We start from the raw sequence: 12,950 nt of genomic DNA on the forward strand, positions 1-12,950 counted from the left end.
TTTTTAGAAAAGTATTTTAGCACTTTGATCCGATAAAATAAGTTACCCTTCTATTTTTCAACAGTATTTTAAACAAAAGTTTTTCGAAAAATTTCTAAGAAAAAATTACACTTATTAGGAGTGCTACGAAATAGAAACAATAGAGGAAGCTGAAGATGGAGAGGAAAGTTGGAACAGAATGAGAGTTGAAAGCAGCAAGGGAAAGGAAATTGAAAGTCTCGATGACATAAAATGTCCTAACAAGTGGCAATGGTCAACTGAGTGGTGGATAAACACCACTGACGAGGTTGACGAAGAAGGTATTAAAATAATTTAATTTACATTGATCACTTAACGCTCTTTTACTTTTTAAAGTTAGTGTTTTTTTTTAGTGAAAGTTTATTTCATTCTGATTTTCAGTTCAAAATAAAACAATGCAAAAGTATATGATTTTCAACTTTTCAAACCTTATTTATTTGTAATTAAGTACTTGCTGATGTACTAAATTTATTCAATAGGTGTTACAAAACATATATGTTTAATGTTTTTTCTTATATTGAGTCTTCTAAAATCTTGATTTGTCTTTACTTAAAAAAAATCTAGTACTTTTAGATATTATAAAACTTTTATTTCAGTATTTTTCTTATAGATACTGATTCTATATTATTTTAAAATTTTGTTACATCTAATAACATAAATGAAATAATGAAAATTTTGTACAGTCACCAGTAGCAATATTTTTAGTTGATACGAAAAGTGTTGTTTTTTTTTGACTAACTCTGTAAACTGTTTTATAGTTTCTAATAAGTTAACTTCAAACAGGTTATGAATACACAGCAGACGAAATAAATGATCCAGGCGAAATTAGCTGGAACAAAGAAAAAAAGTCTTACCACATTTACAGAAGAAAAAGGTGGGTTCGGCAACGAACTCTTACAGATAAGAAAGCCATCAGAAGAGATGAGGTTTGTCAACTTCTAAAGTACTGTGCTGACTTGACCAAAATTTTACTTAAGTCTTTTGATGATATAAAACGGTAGCATAAAACTTTCAAGCTCATTTAGCTAATAAATTGTAAGAGATCAACTTTGATTAGCTTTCAGTATAAGTTTTGTTCAAATAACTTTTAGCTTTCTTTGAAATTCAAAAGTTTTTGGTGAGAAAATAAGCAAATCAGCAAATTGCTACGCTGTCACTCGTTTTTCAGAAAGCTGGTCAACGCGCAGAAGAAGGTTGGGAGTACGGTACGTCGATGGGCAGCCAGTTTCACGCCAAACCGTCCGCTTTGGACTTTGTGCGCCGGAGGCACTGGATGAAGAAGATGATCACAATACAAAGCGAAGAGAGATCGCTTGGATCCGCGGCGATTTTCAACCTTAACCCGACGGAGAAAAAAGAAAAGGTTTTGTGTTGTTGAAAGTAATCAAACGAACAATAACTATTTTAAATTGAAATATACATGATTTTTTTAAGATTTAATAATTTATCTTATTTCTAAACCTTTTTAATACATAATTTTAGAAAATCGTAAGTGCTGAAGCAATGGACATAAATGAAGACGAGCAATCTCTGCTTATGGGAGAAGAGAGGCAAATAGAGGAAGAAGGTATAATATCACCACAAGTTAAAGAAGAATCATCAGGTTGGTCAGCGTATCTCATAAAAACCTAGTAGATATACAGCAAATAAACCTGCAAAGTTCTAAAAAAATTCAAAGCTACTACTTAAAAAGAAAATTTAGTTATTAATGTTTTTACTGTTAATATTTTCAGTTGCTCTGTTTACAATATAAATACAATGTTTGTTGTCGCTTTATAGAAGTAAAACAGTTTTTTTTTTAGTTGTTTATATTAAACAATGTTTTAGGAGGCTTCTTTTCTTTTGGTAAGTAAATTATATTAACCTGCAATAGTTAAACCATACTGAAAATCAACTATAATTTCTTAAAGCATGTGTTATGATATCATAAGTGTTAAAACTTGATTAATTCTTATTAATTTTTTTAATTTTTTTTCTAAGCTGGTGTTGATTTTACTCAGAACTTAATTATAAAAAAAAAATATTTCGCCTTTTTTTTTCAATAAATATCTAGTTTTACACATCGAAAACCAGCATGAAACTTTTACAGCAGTTTATCAGTGTAATGTAATCTTAATTTCGTACCATATGATTTGTATATACTTTAAATAAGAAAGATAGATAGATGTACACAGCTACAACAAATGAACATCAACTAAAGTTTTCTTTTTCTACTATATTTTATTACTAGCTAGAAAACAAAAACAATAAAATCGTATACATTTTTTTCATTATCTAAGTAAAACTAAAAATCACGAAGTAGTTATAAAGGTGGTTGAATTGAAAACAAAAATTGTTATGCGTGAAAAATAACTTAAATGTTTCGTTTACAAAAAGTTCATAGCTAGTCATGCCTGTTTTTTTAGTAGTTTTATTTGGTATGCACATCTATTTTGTTTTCAGTTGTAAGCAAATAAATGCATGATATTGAGACTTCAAAACTTTCACGGGTTCATAGACACAAGTTGTTTTTATTGTTGGAACTTTTGAATGCAATTTAAAAAAATAATATTAATAAGAAAATGTTGTTGTCCGATTTATACTTGAATTGAGCTTTATCAGCATTGTTGCCATGGCTTAAAAAATGTTTGACAGTTTTATTTTGCAAATGTTCAGAACTTGAGATGCTTGATAAGTTTCCAAAACGATGTTTCCTTCTGTGACATGAAGTGTGAGTGCAAACTCTAAAATTACCATTACTCACCACTATCCGCGGTTAAACAGAGTTGCAAAGGAAACAAGAACAAACAGAGGGCAAAGTGTTAGAAGATGACGTAAAATCTCAAGAAGATGAAGAGGAGCTGGTAACATCATCTCCTTCTTGCTCTTCCCACGACCAACAGCAATCACAAAGCGCCCCAGCAAAACCTTTAACGCCGATCAAGCAAGGGAGTTCCCCCCGCAGCGTTCCAACCAGCGCGTTCGCCAGCCAATCAGCAAGTCCGTTGGTCAGCAAGCAGACGAGTCCTTCTTTCACGGCACCGGTCACTCCGCTCGTTCGATCTGACGACTCCGATTATGAGAAGAAAGACAAAAAGAAAACCAAGTGGAAGGACAAGATTAAGAAGCGGAAGGGTAAAAGTTCGGCAAAGGACGACAATTTAACTTCGAATGAGTTAGACACCGGAGAAGAAGGTGCAAAGTCAGATTTTTTAGCTGCTTCTCAAGCAGGAAAAAAGGTTAAAGCAATTCCTGATGGGAAAAAGAAAAAGCGCCAATTAAAACGCAAGTTTTAAACGAGATTTAATAGTTATTACATTACGTCTTTGAATTTGGTGTATTAATTTCCTGATTTCAACTAATTATAAAAATGAAAATTAGATAATTAATCCTTATTTATTATTTTAAAGCATATAATTTGTTTAGTCAAACTCACAGCACGAATAATAATTTATGAGAACTTTAATTTAAGTTAAAGCTTAGCAATAAGTGTTTAGCACAACATCTTACCAAGTAAAAAATAATTGGCTTATTTAAATTTACTTTTTAATTAATTTTTAGCAAGTAAAATTAAAAAGGTAAACAACTTAAAACTTACTTGTAAGTGTTTATTTTTAAGAGCCTTTTGTCCTCAAAACGGTCTTTAGTACAACAAATAAACAAACGAATCTTTTTTATTATCTAAATCAATATGATAGGTGGTAAAAAATCAGTAAAATTACCTCCTCCAAAAGTGTTTTTGGATTATGGTGAGCCGTTTAAACTACAACTTCGAGCTTACATTTATCAAGCCAGAGACATGCTACCTATGGATCAAGATAGTTTTTCAGGTAAATAACTTGAATAACTATCGATTATTCAAATTTTACATGTTTAGCAAATTATTCATATCTTATAGTTAAAACTGTTTTAAAGGTAACTAATACAAGGTTTAATATTTTATATGTATTACCAAAACAATGTAATCAATAAAAACAGCAATCTTAGCATTAAAGCTAAATATATATGTTTTGTAACAGTTTTAAATTACTTCAACATTAATTTAAAACTTTTATTAACAATTTTTTACTTCTTTAGTCAATTATTATAATAAGCTTAACATTTCAACTATACTCGACTAATCTAGATCCGTTTGTTTATGTTTCTTTCCTGAATGAAACGAAGAAGACAAAGTATATTGAACACACTTTAAATCCTGTTTGGGACCAGTCTCTCATTATAGATATAAATTATTTTGGAGATTTAAATCATCTCGATTTCTTTTGTCCGGAAGTCAATATGGAGTTTTACGACAAAAATGAGCTGGTTAAAACTTATTGATTAACTTGAAATTAGAAAAAAATTTTAAAAATTTTTAAAGTGACTAAAACTATAAAAAGATTATAAAAATTCTGCAAACTTTTACTCAATACTGTGTAACTTTTTTAAATCTATAATTTATCATAGTTTTTTTACAAGTTAGTTTTTTTTTTAATCTGTATACTTTTTCTTCAGTTTTTGCATTTGTCTTTTGATTCATTAGTTTGTAGTAACTCTTATTTAATTTATTTTTAATCAGGGTAAAATGGAGTTTATGGGACGCGCGTATGGAAAGGTCCTTTTAAAACTAGACCCAACGGATGAGACTAAACCCCAGCTACAATGGCACACTATAAACAAGGGAAGTCAGTTTGGTGGCAGTGTTCTTGCGTCTTTTGAACTGTATCTGGTACGTTTTAACTTTTAAAATATGTAAATAAAACCACTTTTTGATGGGTGTTTACTTTTAACTGACAAAACTACATTAAGTTTAGACAGTAAACTTTAAAATATACATGCAATAAATGGGCTCTAAAAAGTGTTTGAGTTTTAAGTTTGTTTAAACAAAATATATATGGTAAAAGAGTATGCAACTTAAAAAAAATGGGTAGTTAAAAGTTATAATACTAGTTTAAGACATAAACAATTTTTTTCTTTTTTAACCATACCTTTCTAATAATACTCTAAGAAATATTTCTAGTTATAGGTTAGTCAAACCAAAACTGCATTAATAAAGTCATGATCAAATTTTACTTCAACAGAAACACGAGAATTTCGAGCTTCCGGCCTTGCCGAGAAGACGGGAGAAAGTTCTGATGGTTCCCTTCGGAATCAGACCAATTTTGCAGAGAACGGCGTTAGAATTCGTGATATGGGGAGTCAGGAGCATGAAAAAATTTCAACTTCTCAGTGTCGATTCTCCTAGCGTTCTCATACAGGTTTCGTTTAATTTTTTCTGGTCATAAAATGACTTCATGTTTATTAACGGCACACTTTTTTAATCTATAAAATTTAGTTCAAAAATAATGCGTTCTTCATCTTATGATGTAACGACTTGAAACTTAACAAAAGTATACTATACATACAAATAAATTTTAAAGCAACTCATTTGTTAAAAAAGTTGTACTTTTTATTAGCTTTTAAAGAAACTTTTGTTTAATGTATCAAAATTAAGATAAATTTAAAACCTTGCAGTCTTTAATAACCTGATTTGTTATTTTTTTAAAAATCAAACAGCTGGCCGATGTAGAAATTAGAACAAAAATTATAAAAAAGGTTAAGAAGAATCCAAACTTTAAAGGTCCTTTATTCTTCCTTACTGCCGTAAGATTTATATTATTTTTACTACTAAAAGTTATATATTTAACAATAACTGTTTTATTGAGTGTAAAATTTTCGAAAATTTCTATGAAAAATTCCTTTTTATTACAGTAGTTTTTATATTTCGTTTAGACGTTTTCACTGTTTTACAGAACTTACCAGTAAAAGAGTTATACTTTCCACCAATTATAATTAGAGTCAAAGATAACCGTAAGTTTGGCAGAAGGCCAACTGTGGGCCAACACATTATAACTAACAGCTCAAAATACAGAATTGAACCTCCTAAGACTAAAGATGAGGCTCAGATTCAGTTTGATGAAGGATTTGGTTAGTTTTTTACTTATAGAATAATTTTTGAAATTTATTACAAAAAATATGTTTCAAAGTAATACGTAAGTGTTTTTCTCACGCATAACTCTTTTTTTTTAGTTGAAAAATTGACTTTGTTTTAAAGTTGCTCAATAACTATTTTATTTTTATTTCTACAACCTTATTTAGATGACCTAGATGACCTGTCTCCAGAAACGTGTATTGAAATTGATCTTCCCACTGAAAAAGTAGGAGCGACCAAGGAAAGCAGTGGGGTTAGAATTTAGTTCTTTTTTATGTCTTACTTACCAAACCAACTGACCAAACCAAATAATTTTTTTTTCAGAACTTTCTTTCAAGCATACTTTCTATTAAAGAAGCGAAACCCGTAAGTTGAATCTTTCTATTTTTTGTAATATTATAGGAAAAAATAAATAACTTTTGATAAACAGACGATTAGAGAAGACGAAATTGATTGGTGGTCAAAATTTTACGCGTCAACCGGTGACAGTGAAAAAACATATGAAGATTCTGGATTAGACTTAATAACGGTATTTCAAGAGAGCTTAACTATTTTTTTGTTAAAAGTTTTATACAAATTGAATTTGACCTATCAAAAGAACAATAGAAATTTATAATCACCTAATATATTAGAAGAATCAAAACTTTAAAAAAGTTAAAGTGGAAGCCTTAAATACAAAAGTTATTAGATGATTAATAAGCTTTATGTTATTACTTTTTGTAATAACTAACTGATAAAACTTTCAACAAACTTTTACCTGTTGTTATACTTTCTTTATTTTTCAGTTATAATTTTTAAAATGTATATTTTCTTAATCTAAAATATAGGTTTTACAAAAAGTATACTGTTTCTTAAAGATGTTAGAAGCAATTTTTTTTATAAATAAGACAAGGCTTTAAATAAATTTAAACTTTTTATCGCCTAAAAAAGCGGTATTTTTCTTTTAACTTCCTACTAAATTTGTATCTAGATATTTAGATTTATTTTTCAGACTTTAACTTTACCCGTACAGATACTTTTAATTTAACTACGTTTACTTACAGTTGAAATTTAAAAGCACTTATAGACGGTTATTTTTTTAAATTGATTAAACTGCTTAGCTGGAAAGTTTATAAACAATTTTTCTTTTTAAAATTTCCAACTTTTGGACAACAAAATCAAATAGCTTAGAAGTATTTGTATACATATATATATACTTGGTAAAATTAGCTATAAATTTATTAACCTTTTAAATACACTAACGACTTACTGTTGTACTAAACAGATAAAATTTTTACAGTTTATAAGTCTGGACAACTAGCTTCCTTGAAAAAAAAATTCGAAAATACTGCATGCTTTAAAGCTTATAAAAAAGGATCTATGATTAATATTTTATTTTAAGGTCTACAAAGGACCGTTAGAAAACCAGGAAGAATACAACGAATTCAGTGATTTAATTCAAACTTTCAAATTGTTCCGTGGCAAAAATGACGATGATGAGGAGCCTGAAGTTGTAGGAGAATTCAAAGTGAGAAGTTTTCCAAAAAAAAACTGATATAAATTTATGAAACTATTTTTTCAAACTGGTCGGTATGCGTCTCTATAAAAAAAGATTTTTCAAGCAGTTTGTATCAATGTGTAGATGTAAAATTTTTAAGTTACTTACGCTTCTTAAAAACTAACTGTAATGTTTTGCTTTAATAGTACTACCACATACAAAAATTTAACAACTTATTTTTAGTTTAACTTATCAAATACCTTAAATGTTTCTACAATGACTTTTATTTTACAAAAACAAAATAAATACTTCCATTATTAAAAAACAAGGTAATTTCAAAATGTTACTGGTGGTTTTATCTAAATTAGGTTTGTATTTCGGAAAAAAAAAAGGATAATTATTACTTGTACAAAATTTAATAAACTTTTCTGCATAAAAATAGTAATTTACTTTTTAGTATTCTGATCACAATAGTCTACTTACATTCATCATAAGTTTAACTTCTAGATATACTTCAAAATTTGCATTTCATGACATACCGTATTCACATTAGTATTAACATCTATAGTTATATATTTTTTTATGTACCAAATAGAACTAATTTTGTAGGCTTATAGCTACCCGACGTTTTTTTTTTATATTTCAGGGTACTTTCCGTATATATAGTCTGCCTTCTGATCCGACTATTGAAATGCCTCCGAAGTATTTTCAAAATCTTCCCTCTACTGACCCAGTTGTAAGTAAATTTATTCACGACAATAAAAGTTTATTATTAATGGTTTTGCAGTTTATACCATATGTTACAGGAAGTCCAGTGTATTGTGTACATTGTAAGAGCGTTTGATCTTGCGCCTCAAGACGACAATGGGTTAGCTGATCCTTACATAAAAATCAAATATGGAAGAGAGAAAATCAGCGATCGAAAAAACTACATCGCTAATACGCTTGAACCAACTTTTGGAAGGTTTGCAGAACTTTTTTGCATAACTTTACTTTTTCGAGCATGTAATTTTCATTTTGCAAAAATGCAAATTAAAACGTTTAACAAGCTTAAATAAAAACTGTACAGGCTGTACAAAAAAAAAACTTAAATGAAAAACGAAGAAAACATGAAGATTTTTTGTTTACAGAGTTTTCAGATTTAATGTCAAGCTTCCGATGGAAAAAGATTTGACAGTTCAAGTTTTTGATTGGGATTTAATAGGAACTGACGACAAAATAGGGCAGACCACTATTGACCTTGAAAACAGGTATTACACCAAGTATAGGGCGTGGTGTGGACTGCCTAAATCTTATTACACGTTAGTTTATTAAATTTCTTTAGAGTATGTAAAAAAAAAGTAATTTATAAATTCTTTTTTATTTTCAGATCAGATGAATAGTCTTTAAAAAATCAATCTAATTTTGTAATTTTTATAAAAAATTGAAGCAGAAAAATATGCAAGTAATAAAACGCATAAACTGTTGCGAAAAATTATAAATTTCGTTTATCTAAAGAGTAAGACAAGTTAAGGAAAACAAAAGACAATAAATATTGATGCAGGTCTGGCCCTTTTGTCTGGAGAGATCAAAAGTTGCCGAAAGAATGGTTGGATGACAGATGCAGGGCAAATGGCTGGGACGATCCGGTATGGAACGGAAACACGAGTGTACTGGTCAACAAGCGAACATACAACTTAAGCGACTTTGAATCTGAAAAAGTAAATTAAAAAAGCTTATCATATTTTATTATCACAATGTTATATGTTTATAGAATAATTGCTTGAAAAACTTTACTTTGAGTTAAATTAATACTGAAATAGACTAACAATTAAAATCTATAAACAATAGGCATTTAACGAATTTTGGGGCGAGGCAGAGGAAAGACTTTCGCTTTATATTTTGAGAACTTTTCCGCATATTGATGAGCACGTAGAAACAAGACCTTTATATACGAATGTTATGCCTAACATTGAACAGGTAAAACTCTTTTAACTTATACTTTTTGATAATATTTGCTTATTATCTGTAGTATATAACTTGTTCATCACATACCTTAACTCCTAAATTAATCAGAAATACTTTAAGACTTTTCTACATTTAGAAAATTAATAAGTATGGTATGTATATTAATTTATTAATGACAATAGTTTACAATTTTTTCTAGACTTTTTGAATTTCTTTAATTTTAAATAACGTTTAGAAATTTATAAATGTATACAAAAACTTTTGAATATTTTACTTGTTTTGAATAGTTTTAAAACGCTTATCTAAAAAAATTCTTATTTCTTTAAAAAAATTTTACGTTTGGTTTAGTTCAAGCACTTTGTTTTTAATTAATGCATTTTAATTGTTTTTAATTGTATTCAGGGTCGCTTGCAAATGTGGGTTGATATGTTTCCAAAAGAACACGGTGAACCTCATAGTGCATTTACAATAGAACCGAGAAAACCATCAAAGTAATTGTATACTATTGATTAAAATTTTCAGTCATCAATACAGAACTTAATCTCAAATTTTCGTTTATTTTTTTTTATAATACTATACACTAAGCTTTGATACAATTACTTAATTTTGTACATATAATGTGATAGTCTACTTTGCACTAAAAAACTACGAATTTTTATCTTTAACCGACTTTTAAGCACGTCTTAGAAATCTACTTAGATTTTAAGCACATTACAGTTATTAAAAAATGTGAATACAAAGGTTTTACACCTTGAACTTTGCAAGTAACTGCTAACTAAATGAAGCTAATATTTATAATTTTACGTGCAGGTATTACGTACGTGTGGTGATTTGGAATTGCACTGATATTCCCTTTATGGACACTTCATTCACGGGAGAGCAAATGTCTGATATTTACATGAAAGGGTGGATAAGCGGGCTCGAAAACAAGAAGCAAAAGACTGATGTACATTACAGGTTAGTAATGTTTGCATTAGACTTAGAGTAATATATACTTTGCATAATATTAAGGAAATAAAAAACGATTTAGTTAAGTTTTTAAGTTTTTATACAAGTTTTATTTAAAGTTAATTTGTTGCTTTCGTGTAACAACTTAGAATTTTAGTTTTTTTTTAATAACAAAAATTAGTTTTTAGTGCTTTTTTTAAGCAGTAAAAGAAAAAGTTTATGGACTCAAACAATGAGAACTAAAAAAAAATAAAAAAAACATTTTCTGTGAAATTATATACAAATAACTACAAGTTTACTATTTCTAAAACTAGGTCGTTAGACGGAACTGGCATGTTCAATTGGAGGTTTGTTTTCGAAATTGACTACCTACCGCAAGAAAGAATGGTCCACGTGACTAAAAAAGAGCATTTGTGGTCTTTAGACAAAACAGTTACCAAGTTTGCACCCGTTTTGAACATACAAGCGTGGGATAACGACCTTTTTGGACCTAATGAATACATTAGTAAGTATTTAAAAACATATATATACTGTAAGAAACTTTGCACCAAGTTGCTAAACAAATTTTATATTAAACATATTAGTAAAAAATTTACAATAGCAATTGTTAAATAGTATTTACCTTGAAGGTAATCTTTTTTGAATTTCATTTTAAACATTTAAGTTTTTTTATGATATTAAATTTTTTAAAGGCGAAATAAGCTTACCGTTGTGCAAAATGGCAAAATGCTGTAAATTCAAGAGGATGTGCAAAATTGAAAACGTGCCAGACATCCAGGGAAACTGCAAAATGGATATTCTCAGTTTGTTCGACCAAAAACTTCTTAAAGGCTGGTGGCCTTTGTACAAGCAAGACAAAGACGGAAAAAAAGTGCAAGCTGTAAGTTTTCAAAGATTCTGTATTGAGTTTACTTGGGCTAAAAAAAAAAAATTTTAAGCCATTTTTATTTTAGTTTAAACTTACTTTGTTTATTTTAAAGCAAAAATTAACATAAATATCACTTAAGTTTAAGTTTTTTTATACATAGTAAGCAAACTGAAAAGTAAATCTTAGATGGTTCATTAAAACTGTACATATATACTTTTTATGATTGTTTTTTTAAAGAATACGTAACATACTTACTTAAAGAAGTATCGGTGCTAAACATGATAATTGTTTTTGTTTTAAAAAACTTGTAAAATTAAAAAAAAATTGGATTTTAAAATTTAACAGGGCAAGTTGGAAATGTCAGTTGAGATTTGTACGGAAGAGGAACACGAGGAGAAGCCTTGTGCAAAAGCAAGAGACGAACCAAACATGAACCCAAAATTAGAAAAACCAAAGTCTGTTTGAACGAATTATAAAAAAATTAATTAGATGAAAAACAATAATTTCTTTAGGTGTCTATTTATTCTTAGTAACTTTACTTTTAACAAAAGTATAAGAGTAACTAAAATCAGTTAGCTAGTTGAAAGTTGAATAACATTTTTGTGTCAACAACTTTATTTAAAAGCTCTTAAAAAGTTTGGTTTGTTCTAATAAAAAATATTTTATAAAGCATAAGTAGTATGAATTTAATGCTCTGTTATCAAAAGTATATTGAACTAAAAAAATATTACTTATAGTTATTTTAAGCTGGTTAGTTTTTGAAATGAGTAGGCTTTAAATAACTAAACTTACTCTCACCGATTTAAAATGAAAACAGAATGGTGGTTTTAGTTTCGAATAAAATTTTATCTGAAAGTGTAGACTTAGTTTGTGAAAAATAGTTGTAACTGTAAGCAGTGTTTCTCTTAGTATAAAGTCTTTAATATAATTTTTTTGAGACTTTAATATAATTCAACATTTTTTATGTCTTTATATTAAAACCAACAGGCGACCAGCTACTTCATTTGCATGGTTCAGTTCACCATTCAAGTCATTTAGATACATAATATGGAGAAAGTACAAATGGTTCATAATCGGCTTTCTTCTGCTGTTACTACTAGTTGCCTTTATCGTCCTCATGGTGTACGCCTTCCCAGTAAGTTTTTCATTAGTTATACTAAACAAGATTTATAGTTGCTCGTGACCATTGTGTAAACTTTTTACTGCCAAATTAGTTATACAAATTACTATATCAATACTTGTATGAAACTATCATTTTTGTCACTCTAAATTGCTTGTTTCAATAATTTTAATTACTTGTTTATATTAAAAATAAAAACATTGCATTTAGTTTTATAAGACGAAAGATTTGTACTAAGATTTTTCATCATTTCAGTTATTAGATACTAAATACTTTTAAAGATTATGAAATTAATTGTATTAATTAATTTTAATTTTTTTCAATATTTTGTATGAAACTACTTATAAATTAACATTTTAGCTTATCAGCCCTACTTTTAACTATTTAGATTATATGATTAGCTTTGTTCTTTATAACCAACAGATTTATCTAAATTAAGTAGTAACTTTTTTATCTAGTTATACTTTACTAAATGCGATTATTTTTAATACAGTACTTTATTATTACTAAACTATTTCTATACATGTCTTTATTGATGTTGAATGTTTTATTATTTATAAATGAATTGGGAACGGGTTTAAATTGCACAAAGATAAAATTGCACGAAGTTGATAAATTGCACGAAGCCAAATTTGCACAAGGG

General features: G+C 28.3%; 1 protein-coding gene across 1 annotated transcript in view; it reads left to right on the plus strand.

Annotated features, from left to right (window-relative positions):
• LOC145833330 (myoferlin-like) overlaps positions 1 to 12,950 on the plus strand; it is a 42,976-nt gene that overhangs the window by 29,167 nt on the left and 859 nt on the right. The window contains 26 exon segments of the mRNA XM_082940514.1: positions 119 to 299; positions 802 to 944; positions 1,187 to 1,381; positions 1,501 to 1,621; positions 2,782 to 3,282; positions 3,696 to 3,827; positions 4,124 to 4,380; positions 4,553 to 4,705; positions 5,058 to 5,234; positions 5,533 to 5,619; positions 5,769 to 5,943; positions 6,115 to 6,200; positions 6,272 to 6,313; positions 6,378 to 6,476; positions 7,329 to 7,454; positions 8,071 to 8,160; positions 8,231 to 8,388; positions 8,555 to 8,725; positions 8,968 to 9,124; positions 9,255 to 9,383; positions 9,774 to 9,862; positions 10,182 to 10,328; positions 10,634 to 10,824; positions 11,012 to 11,199; positions 11,533 to 11,642; positions 12,175 to 12,322. Of these exon segments, the coding sequence (XP_082796640.1) occupies positions 119 to 299; positions 802 to 944; positions 1,187 to 1,381; positions 1,501 to 1,621; positions 2,782 to 3,282; positions 3,696 to 3,827; positions 4,124 to 4,380; positions 4,553 to 4,705; positions 5,058 to 5,234; positions 5,533 to 5,619; positions 5,769 to 5,943; positions 6,115 to 6,200; positions 6,272 to 6,313; positions 6,378 to 6,476; positions 7,329 to 7,454; positions 8,071 to 8,160; positions 8,231 to 8,388; positions 8,555 to 8,725; positions 8,968 to 9,124; positions 9,255 to 9,383; positions 9,774 to 9,862; positions 10,182 to 10,328; positions 10,634 to 10,824; positions 11,012 to 11,199; positions 11,533 to 11,642; positions 12,175 to 12,322 (4,053 nt within the window).

This window comes from Thalia democratica, chromosome 4 (genome assembly GCF_965202585.1).
Source record: "Thalia democratica chromosome 4, ktThaDemo2.hap1.1, whole genome shotgun sequence".
NCBI lineage: Eukaryota > Metazoa > Chordata > Thaliacea > Salpida > Salpidae > Thalia > Thalia democratica.